This window comes from Chelon labrosus (assembly GCF_963514085.1).
Source record: "Chelon labrosus genome assembly, chromosome: 2".
Taxonomy (NCBI): Eukaryota; Metazoa; Chordata; class Actinopteri; order Mugiliformes; family Mugilidae; genus Chelon; species Chelon labrosus.
The window spans coordinates 7028986-7046256 of NC_140338.1; the positions used below are offsets into that span (position 1 = coordinate 7028986).

Genomic DNA, 17271 nt, shown 5'->3' on the forward strand with positions numbered 1-17271 from the left:
TGCCTATCTATACGAGTCTCATACATCTAACTGTACATCTACCGTAGCATATTGCATATCTCGAATAGAGGTGGGGTAGTCAATAGTCATTTAATGCTCCAGCTTCCCTGTGGAAGGGAGATAATACATTTAAATGAGCGTTAAGGAGGGGGAATGAACACAAAGCAGGGAAAGAGGTAAACACTGAGGTTTCTTCTGTCTCATCTCAAACAACCACAGAAACATCCTGCAGCGTTTTGACGTTGACATCTTTGTGTGATAGGATGTGTGTGTGTGATGACGTGCATGTGTGTACTTCAGTGTGTGTGTGTGTGTGTGTGTGTGTGTGTTGTGCGATGCAGTGAGTGAGTGCATATAGGTCCACCTGAGGTCTACCTGGTCGGGATTTCAAAGATTGTGACACAGCTGTATGATGGGTCATCACAATTTGTCGAAAAAGACAAACAATGTGCTCAGAGTTACAAACTACATCAATTTGGACCACATTCCTTGCTATATTATAGGCTATTTTTATTTTATTTATATATTTTTTTTAAATATCTTGCTACACTCAAGCAGACCTGAGTCAAATCATTTGGGTTTAAAAGCAACAAACAAAACATAAATACACAGGACTCTTTTGACTAATATGATCCTACAACTTTATTTTATGGCAACCAGTTGATTTAGGTTTGCTTCTGAGAAACCTTGCTTTTAGAGATGGGAGTTACGGCTCTTTGAAGGGATCCGTATCTTGTGGACTCATTCATTTCAAAGAGCCGCTCAAAAGATTGGCTCATTTTTATTAATTTGTTTGTTTGTTTGTTTTTCAGATGATTATCCAGGAAATAATCACTGGGAGGAATGACTGGGTAAGATTTGGATCAGAATCATTCAAACTCAGACTTCCTACCAGTATAAATTCTATCTGTGGGATATCTGTGTTTTAATTATTCAGAAATATTGATTCTAAATAGATGGATAATTTATTTATCCCATGGGATATTCAGTAAAAGCATTAAAACACTCTAAAGCGACACCTCAAAACAGCAACACGGTTCCCATTGTTTGTTTTAAAGAGCCGATCAATAGATCCGGTTCGTTCGCAAACGTCACAACTCCAATTGCTCTGTCTATTTTGGAATGGTGGGCAGCTGGACACAATCCAATATTAAAGTCTGACTCGGCGAGGGCAGTAGATTAGGAGGGGAAAGAGAGAAGTGGAAAGAGAAAAAACAATCAACCGGCAATGTAATACAGACGGCAGAAAATGCTAATTTCATTAGCCAGTTCATAGCATGTGTACAGAAGTTTACTTTCTGAAACACTTTAATGGGAGACTATTTTAGGAGCATTTTTGAGCAACTTAATGAAGGAAACAAACCCCATTATGTTCAAACCCATGGGAGTTAGTTAAAAAGTCAAATAAAAGTAACATTATTGTACTTGGACTGGCAGTAACCTTTGCCTTTACCTTTGCTTTCAACATTTTTGGCGTGAAGGAGGACACATTGCTGTAGTATCTATCTATCTAAAGGCCTTGGACTCAATTTAACGGATAAAAAAAAACACATGATCTTTTCCTTACCAAGTGTTTTGTTGTTCCTCACATAAATCACCATCACTCCTAACCCTAACCCTAACCCTTTTGCAGACGTTTATCAGTGTGTCTACCAGCTGGTGGCAATACCTTCATATAAGTCATGATCATTGTCACAACCAAAAAAGGAAATTTGTGTCCTTGTTAGGGGTGTAGGCTAAGCTACATCATCTACACTGTCCGTCTTGAGACACCGTGTGTACCACTGATTTTCTATTTGGAGGATTGGCTGAAAAGCAGGGTACATTAATATTTATTAATTCTTTACCACCTGACTTGTACCTGTAGAAAACACTGCTACCCATTTAACACGTAAGTTAAGCGATGCAGGTGCTGAGAAAGCCTTTGAATACGTTTTGTGTGGAAACCTAATTTCAAATGTTTGAATTGATTAAATGGGGCTTTTAAATGCCTGTCTTTCATTTTATAATTAGCATCAATAAACACCCTTTAAAGGAACAGACGCCTCTGCAGAGATCTCCTAACAGATTCTTTCCGGTAGGTATTTGACCCAGGTCTGCACTCAATACATTTTAGCCCTTTCACGGGTACGTAGAAAGCAAATAAAAGTGTCCACTCTAAAAATGGCCAGTGCTTCCACTAACTACCCTTGTGTATTCTCAGCAGCGGTCAAATATCCATTCTTCTTTTCAAAGAGGCTCTTTGTTAGTTTTCAGACCAGCCAGGCTTCATGCTTGTCTTGGTCTTCCACTTTCTCACGAACGGAGATGGACGTGAATACACTCATACAACTTCATGTTGAAGTCGTAATAAACAAAAAGAACACCCCACAGAATATACAACCTTTCAATTTTCCAATACCCATTGAATGTGCTAAAGAGGAAAAAGGCTGATGCTACTGTTACTGATGGATATTACAAAAACTGTACAAAGTTCAGTTGTTCCTCATATGAAGCCTTGGAAAGTACCCTCTGTCCACTATTGACAACACTGTTTTTGCACAAGGGTTGAGGGCACATTAGTTCAAGCAAGCCCTATTCCTTAGAGAAAACTGAATTTCTTTGCCGTTCCATCTAAATAACACCACCTTAGCAACGTTCACGAATCACCGCAGTCGTCAGACCTGTCCCTCTAATGGCTTTCTGAGTATTTTGTCCACGTGGCGCAAATGTAAGCCCAGGAATCTTTAAAGGCTGAATCCTAGTAATACTAAGAGGCTAAACTGTTTTGTCGTTACTCTTAAGACCTGTCAAAAGGCAATCACACATCCTACGGGAAGAAAGGACGTCAAGACTCTTTTGAGAAATGACTTATCCCAAGCATCCAACTCTGAGGAGGAAACAGAGAGAACAGACGATTCAAAGACGAGAACATTTCAGAATCGGGTTCACAGGACATGTATTAAAAGTCTCTACCTGTTCTGGTCAAGGTTCAGAAATGCAAATGGTTAAAGAGTTCCACTACAGAGAGGCAACAGGTGTTTCATCTTTTCTTCCTGGAGCTTGCGTCTGTGGGCTGACTGGTGCTTTTCATGCTGAAGCCCGTCAGATCACCATCCTCCTTCTCGCCTCTTGCCCGTCCCTCTCTCCAGGGATTGGACAAGAAATCATGGGCATCTATGCCGTATGAGTGATGGCCATCTTTGCTCCGGGCAGATAGACTGGTTTGGTAAAGAGAGCCTGTGCTGTTACTTTTCTTCACCAGCGGGGGTGCCAGAGAGTCTGGGGTGAGCAACGACGTCAGAGAGAGACTGTTAAGTGTTTCTGACAAGTGTTCGGTGTAGAAGGTCTGGCGGCAGCCTTCCTTGCCCGTCTCCACGTCCTCATCCGAAGGGTCCATGGAGTCCTGACGCTGGCAGCCGGGGCTGGTGCTGCCGCCTCCGCTGCTACTCTGGCTCCTCTGTTGCCGCCGGGTGGCTTGTAGAGTAAAAGTAGTGCTGCGTCTCTTTAGTGAAGAGGGGTGTTGGTCTCCTGTTTTTTGTCCCTGTTGGTGTGATGGGTGGCTGGGGGGAGGGCAGAGGAGGGGCACAGGGAGAGCCAGGTGTTGAGGTGGGGAGATGCTGAAGCTGAGCCCTTCTTCCAGTGTGGTCTGCAGGCTGCCCTCTGAACTGCCTGTGGCCAGGGAAGAGTCACTGTGGGACGGGTGCTGGAAAGAGAAGAGATAATCATTTTATTGTACGAGCCTGGACCATCTAATCATGTCGGTTGTTGTTTTAAATCCCTTTTCTGAATTTTCTAACTGTTCCTCATGACCGTTGAAGAACAGTTCTTTGATAAGTTCTTAGATAAGTGGAGGTCTATTGGTCAAAAAGAGCAGAGTATTTATTATTGGTTGTGAAATGGAAGAAATGTTTCATATTGTTCAATTTAAAGTTATACACTGATCAGGCATAACATTATGACCACCTTCCTAATATTTTGTAGGTCTCCCACATCCCAACAGAGTATGGACATGGGCCTTCTGAGGGTGTCCTGTGGTGTATGGCAACAGGATGTTGTTAGTGGGGTCCTTTGAGGAGAGGGGCCTCTGTGGATCATCCCACAGATACTTGATCAGTTTGGGATCTAGTGAATTTGAAGGCCAGGTCAACACCTTGTGCTGTTCTTCATGTTTATTGAGTTGTTCCTAAACCATTCTTGTGTGTGTGTCTGTGTCAGGCTGCATCCTGCTGGGGATGGCTGCTGCCATCAAGGAGTGTCATTGCTATGGGGTGGGGGTGCCTGGTCTGGTCTGGGTGGGTGCTACATGTCTAAGTAACATCCACATGAATGAATGCCAGGTGCAAAAGTTTCCCAGCAGAACACTGAATTGTCACAAGATGGTCACTGTCATTTACTTCTCCTGCCAGTGGTTTTAATGTTGTGGCTGATCGGTGTATAGTATTGGCACAGTTACAACATTGTAAATGGAAACTATGAACTAACTCTGTTTTGTGTCAGAAAGCATTAGTTGAATTCAAAATATTCCACAGGCTAGAAAGCTCGACACATAGCGACAAGTGTTGGTCGTCAGCTTGTTGCTTCATTTTGCCGACTTCCAATAAAAACGTATTGTGTCTTGTCACTCGCTCATCGCTAGCGCGAACGCTCCGTAATCCTGGCACTGTTGCTTTTTTCTAAGAATCCAAGGCAACTGGGAAGAATAAAAGATTACGACAAGAAAGAGAACGGGAGGGACTAGAAGATAAAGACGCAAAAGACAGACAAAGTAGAAAGAGATGCACGGAGCTGGAGCTTACCCCAAAACAAGCGCAGAGAGTTAAATGGAATAAAAGAAAACAACATGAGAGCATGTGAAGAGCGTGAGCCAAGAACAACAGTGTCGGTAGCGGGCTCAGGGCTGGCCGGGCTAATTAGCTGAGTGCCACAGAGCATTACTGTAGCAGCTGAGGATCACAGAGGCACTCGGGCATGTGCTAAGCAAACCAAACAGGTAGAGGGGGAAGAAAGAACAATCCGTCTCCATGGCTACGGAGGAGCGAGAACTAAAATAAATGTCTTTTCATTATTGTTTGTTTCATGCAGGAGCCAAATGAGAGGAGGTGTTAGTTTTCAGTTTGGCACATTATCTAGCTTAAACTATGACTACATAACTTCTTTGGAGTTTCACACTACAGACGGACAGTAGAGGGTGGTGAGCGTGATCAGCGTCGCACCTTACTGCAGCATCATTAAAACCAATACTGTGTCGGTAATTACTGTCTGTGCTAATGCCTGTAGCCATATGCTACAGTGGCAGGCTTCCAGATCACCCCATTTAGCCTCACAAGCTTACTCTACTCTACGTAACATCTCATTTGGTAAAACCCATCTGACGGCATAAAATGCACATCAGGCCGTTCACAAGGTTGGTTCACAAAACATCCGCTCAGAATGATCCGTTCACACTGTTCCGTCATGCGTTTGTGCAGCACCATTCATCCAACCGACCCCGACACGAATCCATTCATCTGCTTATAATACCTGAGAGCTCAGGGGCCTGCTGTTGGCTCCAGGTGAACGGAGAGAGGCCCAGGAGGCTGGGGAGGCCAGCCTGGATGGCCCTCTGTCCCCTGGGCTGACGCTGTTCCCGGGGCTCTCGGGATGGGCCGCGGCCGCAGGGTGGAAGAAGTCCGCCGGCAGGTGGAATATGGGTGAAGACTCATCCCCGCGTTCGACTCCCTCCACCTTGCAACTTCCTCCATTGCCATCTGAAATGAGAAGGTTGGATTTTAATGCAACCTTGTGAGCGGGAATGTTCATATGTTTGTGTATTTCCATTTTCTTGCCTTGGGATATCTTTAGCAAGTAGACAGTCATTAGATGCTGGAAACTTTAATCTTAAACCCCCAAACAAATGCTTTTTAAGCAGTGTTACACTCCTCTGCACATCCACTGGCCTTGCAGTGGCCGTGCAAGTGTCTTTGGCTTCTGCTTAATTGCCTTAACCAGCCATACATGAGAAGATGTGAATAAAGGGACGGCCACTTTACAGCTGCAGAAGCTCACCGTGTCTCACCTGCTGCCTTTTTGTCTTATGTTTTAATGAAATAAACCCTTATGTTTATAACTCTGTCATGTGTCACCACTTTTTGGTGTGGCCCTCGAGCCAGGTCATAACAGCACCTCCAAAAGATGGGCATAAATTATTGGCTCTCTTGAGACTGTTTTAGGCCTGTTCCGCCACTATGCAGATGACACACTACTCTATATATCTGCTCCACCTAAAGATACGGTTGACAATCTTGTAAATGTTGTTTGAGAAATTGGACATGGGATGGCCAAAATGTTTCTTTAACTAAATCAGGACCACAAGGTCACAACCAAAAGTTCAAGTTGTGGCTAATAATTTGAGGATATAAGAGTTAGAATAATCTTTTATATGACTTAAAGCACACATTTGGAACACGCAAGTGCAATTTCACCACATAGCCTACAGAACATTGTGATTCCATTCCGTCCTCTTGATTACTGAGCTGTTAAAAGCAATCAAGCTAGTCATAAATGGTTCAATAAATTGAAACTCAACCCAAAAACCTGACTGGGTGCACATATCATCTGCATGCAAAAATCTCCCAACTGGCTGCCTCAAAACTTCAAAGTTTATTTTAAGGTGCTTCACTGCTTTGCTGCAAGGGTGAGGTCACAATAACAGATCACTATGATGATACAAAGCAGCGTTTCATTAGGACGTCAACACAATAAAAAACACAATGCTGACAACACTGAGGCTAAAACTGAAAGGCCGAGTGCTGATGTCTTGTCGTCTTGGAACTTTTTGTCTTTAGGGGACTTAATCATCTTGAAACAACAGCTGACGGGTAGTCGAAGTTGGAACATTTCACTCCACATTAGAGCTCGAGGGTTTCAGTGTTTGGTTAAAACATCAAAACTTAATTAACTATGCACAGAACTTTAAAGGAGACGACCTAAAAGCGTTAGGATTTACAACATTTCATGAAATGTTTGTACACTACTATATCCCCTAACTTTGCATTTCGGAAATGATATAACAAAAAATATATTTTGTACTTTCCAGAAAGTAAGTAATACTTTTAGTGGCACCAAGATATGTGTTTTCAGCGACATTGTGTCTACTTAACAGACTGTGAAGTAGTATTTGCCAGTCCCCCTGAACTGACTTTGCTCGATCCGGTCTGATGATAATGGTCATGCTGCAGGGATCAGTGAGCGGTCAGGATACGACAACATGTCATTCATTATCATCTCTGTGTTTGACTTAAGTTGAATCAAGAACTACAAACAAAATATAATTTTACACGAATATATATGAATATATATATATATATATATATATATTTATATATATTTATAGCTACAATGACAACTATAATTTGTAACTATATTATATAATTAGTTGTGTTATACTATACATACTGAGCGTGGCATGAGAAGAAATCGCTCCATTGCTCTACAGTGGTCACATAGGGCTTTGTTAACATATTTGGATCATAAAAAAATCGCTTCCCGGTTGGTTTCAAGTATCTCACAGATTCATGCCATAGGGTCTTTACATTTACTCTGTACCTGTGCAATGTGCCGGGCTTTGCTGCTCCTGCGAGGGAGGATTCGACTGTGGATGGATGCCCACCTCGAACAACTCCTGGACGCCCTCCTCGCTCCCTGAGCTGGAGGGACAAAGCCCCCTGTAGCCGCCCTGAGTGGGCAGCTCCTCCGAACTGTGGGAGTCACTGCTGCCCCTCTGAGAGAGAGAAAGATGGGAGACGTCAGAGAGAAATTTGAAGATAGAGCAGCGGGCGACGGAGGAGGGGGTGGGGAGAGAGACACGGAGATGCAGAGAGAACAAACGTGATAACCAGGTGCGCTGATGTTCGCTGGAGCAAGAACGATATCAAGCTGAAGCCTTTCATTTCCCTTTGTCATAATGGAAATCTGAGCACAATTTGTTTCCAATTTCAAAAAGCTCCCTTTTCATGTCGCTTCCTTTATCCATCTATACGAGTCTGATTAAAATTGGATGTGGTAGAAAGAAAGTGACGGCGGGCTTCAAAGCTTCAAATTGCTTGGCCGCTGTTGTTGGTTTGTAAACTGGATCAAATGAACTGGTGTTCAATATCGCGCCGATGAAACGGGCCAGGTGGAACGACTGTGAGCGGAGAGCAAAGTGTTCACGGGAAGATGGAGATATGAAAGACACATTCTGTCTCTCTCTCTCTCCCTGTCATGCACACGCACATGTACAAGCACATCTAAGTGCTTCCACGTCAGGAAGACAGTGGGAGGCTGGTGTTTTAATCAGGCAGTAAAGCATGTAAATAGTAATTATTGATGATAGCAAGATGGAAGAGGAGCGATGACATGAGCTGTGACTCCCTGAAGACTGAAAGACATCTACCTTTGAGTGTGCCTGAATTAAAAAGAAAGTGTTTAACATAAGAAAAGCACCTTTAATACTGAACATAACTATTCTGTGTACATTTGTTTAATGTTGCTCAAATGTTCATTAGTGGAAAAGGTACAAATTAATTCGCACCTATAGTTTGCAGCACATACATCGTAAGTAAGGCTCAACCAAGTAACTCACACATCCCAGTCGGAGATCATGACCATTAATCTGCTTGTCACAAGATTTTGAAATCTGGCTGCAGGGATTTCTTCCTTTCTTCCCGTTCTGAGCACTGATGGTTGGGGTCGCCTTCAGCTTAAATTATGCTGTAGGTCAGATGTCTGTACAGGTCAGACGCTTGTTTTCCAGCAACAAACGTAAAATCCATATAGATTTGAGCACAGGGACATTACCATGTTTAACAACTATGAAGGCCTTCCCAGTCGGTTCTCAAAATTGTCTTGTATGGTTAAGTATTACTATTCTGAAAGTCCCAAAAAAGTATACAAACCAGAATTCCCATTGTTGTTGTTTTTTAACTGGAGAAATTCAAATTCTCAAAAAAAGTGGGGCAGTCAAAATTAACGCGCTAATGCAGATTAATTGGATTAAAACAGTGCGACCCCTAGTGGACCAATTAGGAATATGTGCCAATTTTTTTGAGAATTTGCAGGTGAGTGTACGTGAGGTCTGTTTTGTGTCCACACGTGAGCAGACCTGGCTGTCCCCGACCAGCTGGTAGCTGCCGGGTTCATCCAGGCTGAGGTCATCAGGCAGAGCCGGAGATGAAGACTTGTCTGACAGCTGCTCCGACATCAGCGATACCTGCTCCACCTCTGCCAGTCGGATCTGTCCCGCAAACACACACAGACACACACACACACAGCAGCCACAGTCATGTCGGAGCAGTAATTTGACATCGAGATGTGAGGAGGAAGAGGAGAGAGGCAGAAACTTGGTCCGGACGACGATGATGGGAGATTTTATAGAATATTTTGGGCCTGTAAATAAGTTTTGTTTATTTTCTTATAAAATTTCCAGCAAAAAAGAAGCACAACGTTTGTATTAAATGGTGAAATAAACTGTGTTTTGCATCTAAGAAAGAGCACGTATTTGCCCTTTGCATTGTCTGTGGTGTTTCTGTGGTGACAGAATTAAAAGAAAATGACTCACAAATCACACAAATAATCACGAGAATTGCTTTTGCAGCAAGAAAAAAAAACTTCTAAAGGTCTCAAATGAAAATTATTAGTTATTAAATATTAATTAGTATTTCAGACTATTGCTTACATTGTAGTAAGTAAAACATGCATTATAAAATGTTTTCTGTGTGTGTTTTTCATGCTTAATATTTGATTTGAATATATATATTTTCACCCTTGTGTGGACAGGCTAGTTCAAATTATAATATAAGACGAGGCTCAGCGTTAATATTTAGTGTTAAGAGACAAGGAATTTAAAACTAACCTCCCAACATGTATTTCATCTGCACAGTGCGAACACTATGTATCTCACTATAGAAGTGAAGGAGTCATTATATGTATGTCAAAGCCACTAGGTCACGCTCCTTCGTCTGCATCATAACAGAAAAAGCACATACTGCAGTCCACAAGCTGCTGTGACTCATGCAGTGTCTCATACATGCAATGCCAATCTCCAGCTTCTCTTCAAATCTTCAAAACTGTACCAGTAACCTACAGAAGATATTGTCTTTAAGACCTGCACCTGAGCCTCATGACCAACCTAACCTGACTGTATTGTCTTAATTGCTTTTGTCAACAATGGGAACACTGATAACATCCCTTTGTTATTTTATAGTATTTCCTTTAGCCCCCCTCCCTTGTTTCTGCACTCCTTCTTGCTGTTCAGGTCTCCACCTTGGGAGATAGCTTACTTACAGACATATCAGCAGGATTCGAGTTGCAAGAAGGACGCGATCCATCACCAGCTTCCCACCGACAAAAGCTTTTGTAAGACTAAAATCCATGCGTCTAAGTGCCCAGCCTAGCACTGGGAAACAAGGTCTTCTTCACTGAAGAATGCCAGGGAAAAAAATCAAATACTGACTTGCTCATTATGTGGTAGGCGTATCTGGTTTATTTTACAGGACTTCTGGAGAATCGTCTTTCACAACAAAAATCTTTATTTCTGAATAAGCGTACACCAATCAGGCATAACATTATGGCCACTGGCAGGAGAAGTAAACGACACTGACCATCTGTTCTGCTGGGAAACTTTTGGACCTGTCCCTGACCTCAATGTTTTTTGCAGAACACTTGACTGTCACAGGATGGCCTTCGACCTTCTGGATGTAAAATGTTATCGCTTCGCTATTTTACGTATTTATTTGAGACCTTTTGTGCAAAATTGCGTGAAAATTGGTGCATTTATTCTTGAGTTACAGCAGAAAATGAAGAGAGGACAAGTCGAAAAACCCTCGGGCCAAAGCTGTCCACAGCGCGGAGGGATAAAAAGGGAAAATTAAAGTACGTGGCTCTCTGGTGGGGACCAAAAAAAAAAAAAAAGATAAAAGACCTTTATTAATATGCCTATATGATCCCAGGTATAATCCAGCAGTTTCCCTCAGGGTCAACAAAACCGGCTAGTTATTTATAGCTTATATAGAAGGAGAGAATAACAGTGTGTGTGTGTGTCCCTCACTCACCTCTTGTGGATGACTCTTGCAGTCCTTGCAGACAGGAGGAGAGCAGTAGTGGTGAAAAACTGAACCAGAGAGGTTGTCAATCATGTCCCCTTCCAACGAGTCTTTAATCAGCAGTGACACGCTGTCCAGCCACTGGCTCTCCTGCAACACAGACACAGGCACAGCGCTGACCTTTTGTTCTGCACTGTAACTCCAACAATGCACCGAGCATCTGCTGTAGAATAATGAAGAAGAAGGAAGACGAAGAAGTAGAACCAGGCACAGTTCTTCTCAGAACACGAGTCTGGTAACACGCCATTTGGATTTGCACATTTCAACCAACCTCTGCGTGCAATTGGATAGTCCTACGACCAATCAGAGCCATTTAGTCGTAAACACGCTTAACTCCACTGTGTCCAGATGACGTGCATGACTATATGACAGTGTAAAGCCCACACAAAAACCACTTGAGTGGCAGATCTTTGATCATAATCAACGCTCTTGTCAATGGTTTCCAGGATATAACATAATTATAAATCTCATTAAAGTCTTTTGCAACGTTTCATTTGTTTCTGATGTTATTTCACTTCAACTTTACAGACAGTAGAGTCGTTTTCGGTCTTCTCGCCTCACTTCGGCAAGATGTCATTTGATTAATTTCTCAGCTAGTCCTTGCACTTGTCACTGCCGTTGTCACTGAATGAACGATGAAAGGAACATCTGTTACTGTCACTGCAGCAAACAAACCATCAGTCTCACGATAACGTGCAGCAACCATTCACTACATCTGTCTGGTGTAGTCAGCACCTGACCACTGTTTTTCACCGTGTCAGTTTCCCATTGAAGTTTCTCCATCATCAGGACTCTATCCGTCACAGGCTGTCATGTGAATTCACCCCTTTCCCCACTGCCTCACTTTCAACCCATTCACACACATTTATTATTTTATATAGTAGCTGCATTTCTCGGGAAACAATCTGGAGTACAGGGAGGTCATCACCAGCTTTGTAGACTGGTGTGAACTGAACCACCTGCACACCTCGCCAGCAAGACAAAGGAGGTGGTGGTCGACTTCAGCAGGAAACCACCTGGCACAATGAGGTGGAAGACAAATACCTGGATGTTCAACACAACAGCAAACATGACTGGGCACACAATACAAACGTCCCCACACAATAAAGGCCAAAGTCGTCTCCACCTGCTGAGACGACTGAGGTCCTTTGGGGTGTGCAGGTCACTGCTCAGGACTTTCTATGACTCTGCGGTGGCTTCTGCCATCCTGTATGGTCTGATGGAGCAGTGGGACCTCAGAGAGGGACAGCCGGTCAGACGGGCCCGGACTGCTCTCTGGACTCCATCGAGGAGGTGGGTGAGAGGAGGATGTTGGCCAAGCTGACATCAATCATGGACAACCCCTCTCACCCACTGCATCAGACTGTAGGGGACCTAAACAGCTCCTTCAGCAGCAGACTGCTGCATCGACGCTGCAAGAAGGAACGCTACCGCAGGTCCTTCATCCCAGCTGTACAACACCAGCCTGGACTTGGCTTTGTTTTGGTTTGTACAGTTATTTTCTGCACAAATAAATCTGCTTTTTGCAAAAACTACTACCTCACTGTCTTGTCCAAGTACATCAAGTCCAGTACATTTTATAGACTTAGCAATTATTTATTTGTAAAGTTTCCACCACCACACTGTACATACAGGATGTCTTTATAGTGTTTTTATTTTTTGTATATATTCTTGTCAAATTCCGCTACTGTGACAAAGAAATTTCCCAAACGTGGGATAAATAAACAATGTCTTACGTCTTACTTTGCAGCAGCACGTGTAATCTTTTTAATCTGCTTGAAATCTCTATTCCTCCTCTCCTTTCTCTCCCTTAATTTTACTCTCTCTTCCCTACTTATTTAGCATGACACGTATACCGAGATGCGTTGTTTAATTAACTATCAGGCGTTGGAGCTGGTGTTATTTTAAGCTCCTGCTGGCAGGTGCAAGACAGAGACTGGTGACTTTTGCCTGCTTTCAGCTGAGCCAAAGGGTAAGACAAATGTCAAGTGCTGTAAGGCTAATTGTTCGCTGATCCCTTTAAGAAAACGACACTGGCCCACGTCTGGCGACTGGTAGTAGCCCGGCTGTGGCTCAGAACCAGAACCGGAGGGACAGCGGTTCGATGCCTGTAACATGCCACACGCACAGGTGTCCTCAAGCAAGACACTGAGTGGCTCCTGGAAAGAGCTTTGAGTACCAGTAGGTATATGCCAAGGCCATTTAGTGGCACTGGGGCACCTGAAACTGGTGCTAAGGTTTCAGCCAACGAGATCTGATAGGAAATCAGGTGAAAAGTCTAAAGAAAAAAAGAAGACATGTGGTTGGAATATGAAGAATACCAAATAAAGCATTAATTAGCTGTTACGCTTTTCGGAGATGCAAAGTCAAAATAATGAAAATTTTCTCAAGAAGAAAGGTACAGATGATCCATTTTGCAAATATATATTATAGGTTCAGTTGCTCTTTTTCAGCAGCGTGAACACAAGCCTCAGTTGCATGTTCTTTAGTGTTTGACAAGCATCAGTCATAACTATGGCAATAAATAACATTACTTTTAAGTAATTTTGCTAATGTTCATCATATTACCAATTAGCGTGATTAGATGGATGGATGAGGGGATGCAGTAGACAGTGGAGAGATAGATAGGATCATAACTAGGGAAATATAAAAATTGCCAAGTGGCTTATTAATCTGTCTTAGCTGTAACATTATCAGTGGCCTAGATGAGTAAATATTGCGATTGTAGAGGACTCAGGGGACAAGGTTCACCATAATCTGTGGTCTGGTCTACGTTTTACACATGGTTTGTCTGGAAAAAAAGGGAGAAACCGTCCACATTTGATCTGGTACAATCTACACTGTTGACCATGACTTTTGTCTGCTGGTGACACACAAACTATTAAATTATGTCTTGTGTTATTACACTACCACCTAGGAGTTCCACAGAAGCCAGAGCGGTGAATCCCCTCAAAGCTCCTCCACAGCAGTACAAACAAACACCTCATACTTAAGGCTCACCTGTTGAAAATCAGAGCCTAACTTCTCTAATATACCACATGCAGTGAATCTGAAGTGTTTTAATAAACATTATTAATACAGGGAGCTTTGTCACATGGTGATTCAGCAGTCACCAGAAGCTCAATATCAGCAAAACCAATAAGCTTGTGGTGGACTAACAGAGAAGCAGGGGGCTTTGACCGTAAAATGTAATGTAAACCAATCCGGCATCACATTTTGACCGTATTGCATAGGTCTCCCTTGTGACTCCAAAACAATCGCGACTCATCAGAGAATAGACATGGGCCTTCTGAGGGTGTCCTGTGGTGTCTGGCAACACAATGTTGTTAGTGGGGGCCTTTGGGTCCTGTAGGTTGAGGGGAGGGGCCTCTCTGGAACACTCCAGATACTTGATCAGTTAGGGATATAATGAATTTGAAGACCAGGTCAATACTTGGTGCTGTGTGCCTGTTTCAGGCTGCACACTGCTGGGGATGGCTGCTGCCATCAAGGAGTGTCATTGCTATGGGGTGGGGGTGCCTGGTTTGGTCTAGGTGGGTGCTACATGTCTAAGTAACTTCCACATGATTGAATGCCAGGTCCAAAAGTTTCCCAGCAGAACATTGTATTGTCACAAGATGGTCAATGTTATTCACTTCTTCTGTCAGTGGTAATAATGTTGTGGCTGATTGGTTTATTTTTGAGTCCAGGTTGACAAATTTGAGCCAAATCTTGAGAGAAACTTAAAAGAATCATTTTACAAGGACAATCTGAGAAGAATGTGGCATTACGGCTTCTGCCAGCCTGGTAGCTTAAAAACATGTATATAAGCATTAGGTAGTTGATTTTGTTGTGTAGCTACTGTATTGTAGAGGATGTATTCAAGTTATGGTACCACTATAAGTCGCCTTCTTGCTCGTCTCCTGCAGCCATGTCTTAAGTTCAGATGTACTCTTTCCTACTATTTGTCTCTATATAAGAGTAACCCCTAAAGGGTGTGAGTTGAGGAGTTCAACTCCAGCCAAACAGCCAGTCCTTGACAGCATCCACCAATGCGCTGTGAGCACACAACGGTGCACATTGTTTCAAGTGCTGAGAGATGCGCAGCGGGGGGTGAGGCAGCTTGATTGATTGGCCAGGCTGGGGGCCTCGGTTGCGGTAAATGGTGCTCATGGCCCTGTTTGATTCATTGTGGTGCTATCTGGTTTCTCCCAGCAAAAGAATTCACTCTGAACCCAAACCCGTTGTTCAACGTGCCTATTTCACAGACACACTTTTCACTCAAATCCAATAAACTGATGCAGTTTAAGGTTGTTTCTATTTTCTTAGGTGCTTGCTCAAGGCACCAGAGCCATGGACATGGAAGAGATTCAAACCAGTAAGCTTATTATCCCACAGATGCTTCTTTAACCACTAAACTCTAGCTCTCAATAAACACCAAGGCACATATATTTGATATTTTTTAAAGTAATGTGAATCCAGTGTGTTAAAGGTCAGTCCAATACCATGCTACAAAATATTACCATAATGCATATATCCACCAAGGCTGCTCATTCTTTTAAACTGGTTACCTTGGCAGCAGAAAATGTTCAGAAAACAGAAAGGTTTCTTCTGGGTCAGCCCAGATCTGCATGAAATAGTTTTTGACATTTGTAGGAATTCTTGGACACAGACCTTTTAGGCGATTTATGCTAATCCGACACCCCAGACCCTACGCAGACTCTAATGCCGTAGCCGGACGTGCACCTCCCCAGAAATGTAGCTATGCATCACGGCGACGTAGGCCGCAAGAGCTGTGATTGGTCCGCTTGGTAGCAGCGTATTTCCGCTTTAGTATTTCCGGCTGCTTCTCCATCTCAGCAGTTTTCGTATTGATTGTTTTGGATCGATAAAGATGGAACACATCGAGGAAAGGTTAACTGAGGAGGTTCGAAGGTTTCGGCAAAAGTTTCAGTCGCCATTGTTGAAAGTGAAGCAGGTAGTAGAAACAAAAATTAACCCGATTGGTGGAAAAGACACAGCGCTGACTAGTGTTTGGGTGGTGTTGTTACAGAGCGAGCCAGACTGACGAACGCACAGGAATAAATGGCTCGCACCGGCATAGGCTACGTGCGTAGGTTACAGCATCTAGTCCTGCAGTACCTTAAACAGTAACAGCTGTGATTGGTCCGCTTGGTAGTAACGTATTTTCGCTTTAGTATTTCCGGCTGCTTCTCCATCTCAGCAATTTCTGAATTGTTTGTTTTGGACCAATAAAGATGGAACACATCGAGGAAAGGTTAAACGAGGAGGTTCGAAGGTACAAGCATTTGCGCAACTCATCTTCGGCGAAATTTCGGAGGAAGTTTCAGTTGGCATTGTTGAATGTGAAGCAGGAAGTAGAAACAAAAATTAACCTGACTGGCAATCTTCTATCTTCTGGGTGGCGTTTTTACAGAGTGAGCCAGACTTACGAGTGCAAGTATACATGGCTCGCAGGTTACGTACGTAGGTTACAGTGTCTAGTCCCGCAGAGGACCTGACATTACCTGAGATTATGCAAAAAGTCAGGGTTTTGAATTTCCATCTTCACACAACTACTACTGTGTATTTTTGTAATTACAGCACCAACACTTCCTTTCTAGGCCAGACAGAAAATGCAAAACATGTAAAAAAGAAAGATCAGCAGGTTACCATTTACATCCATCCTCCACAAAAGCGTTTTCTCTCTCCGTGTTGCCTTCTCATTCTCTGAGAATGTGCAAGCTTCGCGCCAACTAATGAGCACCAGTGTGCGTCAAACTAATTGATGGTATTTTTTTGTTTGCCTAATGTTTGGTTAACAAATCCCCACGATCATCTTAGAGCCGGAGTCATTAGCGAAGGCAGCCTTTCCGGGAGCATGTATAATACAAAAGTCATCTAAATGACATGTATTTTGTTGGGAGCTACTAGCAAATACTGCACCTTCGTTTAAGCAAACCTTTTATAAAAGTCAGATGGGTGGTTTCACAAGCATTTCGTCATTAGCATAGCACACCAGGGACAGAAGGAAGGGATTCACATTTAGACACTGCGTGGTTTCTCTCATTGACTCCGGACTTCATCGCAGGAGTTGTACATTGAAAATCAGACCACTCTCCGCAGGAAGCCTAAGGGATCTCGGTAAATTCTATGAATCTGATCAATTATCTGCAAAAGAGGTTCTCTG

The 17271-nt window shown here is 43.1% G+C and overlaps 1 protein-coding gene across 1 annotated transcript in view; it reads right to left on the reverse strand.

The window, feature by feature from the left end:
- Window positions 1-2550: 2550 nt before the first annotated feature.
- The window catches only part of cacna1ib (calcium voltage-gated channel subunit alpha1 Ib), a gene marked incomplete at its 5' end in the record, with an annotated part of 169963 nt that continues 155242 nt past the window's right edge, over window positions 2551-17271 (reverse strand). The window contains 5 exons of the mRNA XM_084573466.1: window positions 2551-3685; window positions 5503-5729; window positions 7567-7741; window positions 9104-9235; window positions 11052-11192. Coding sequence (XP_084429592.1) covers window positions 3023-3685; window positions 5503-5729; window positions 7567-7741; window positions 9104-9235; window positions 11052-11192 — 1338 coding nt within the window. The 3' untranslated portion in view covers window positions 2551-3022. The remainder of the gene's footprint in view (window positions 3686-5502; window positions 5730-7566; window positions 7742-9103; window positions 9236-11051; window positions 11193-17271) is intronic.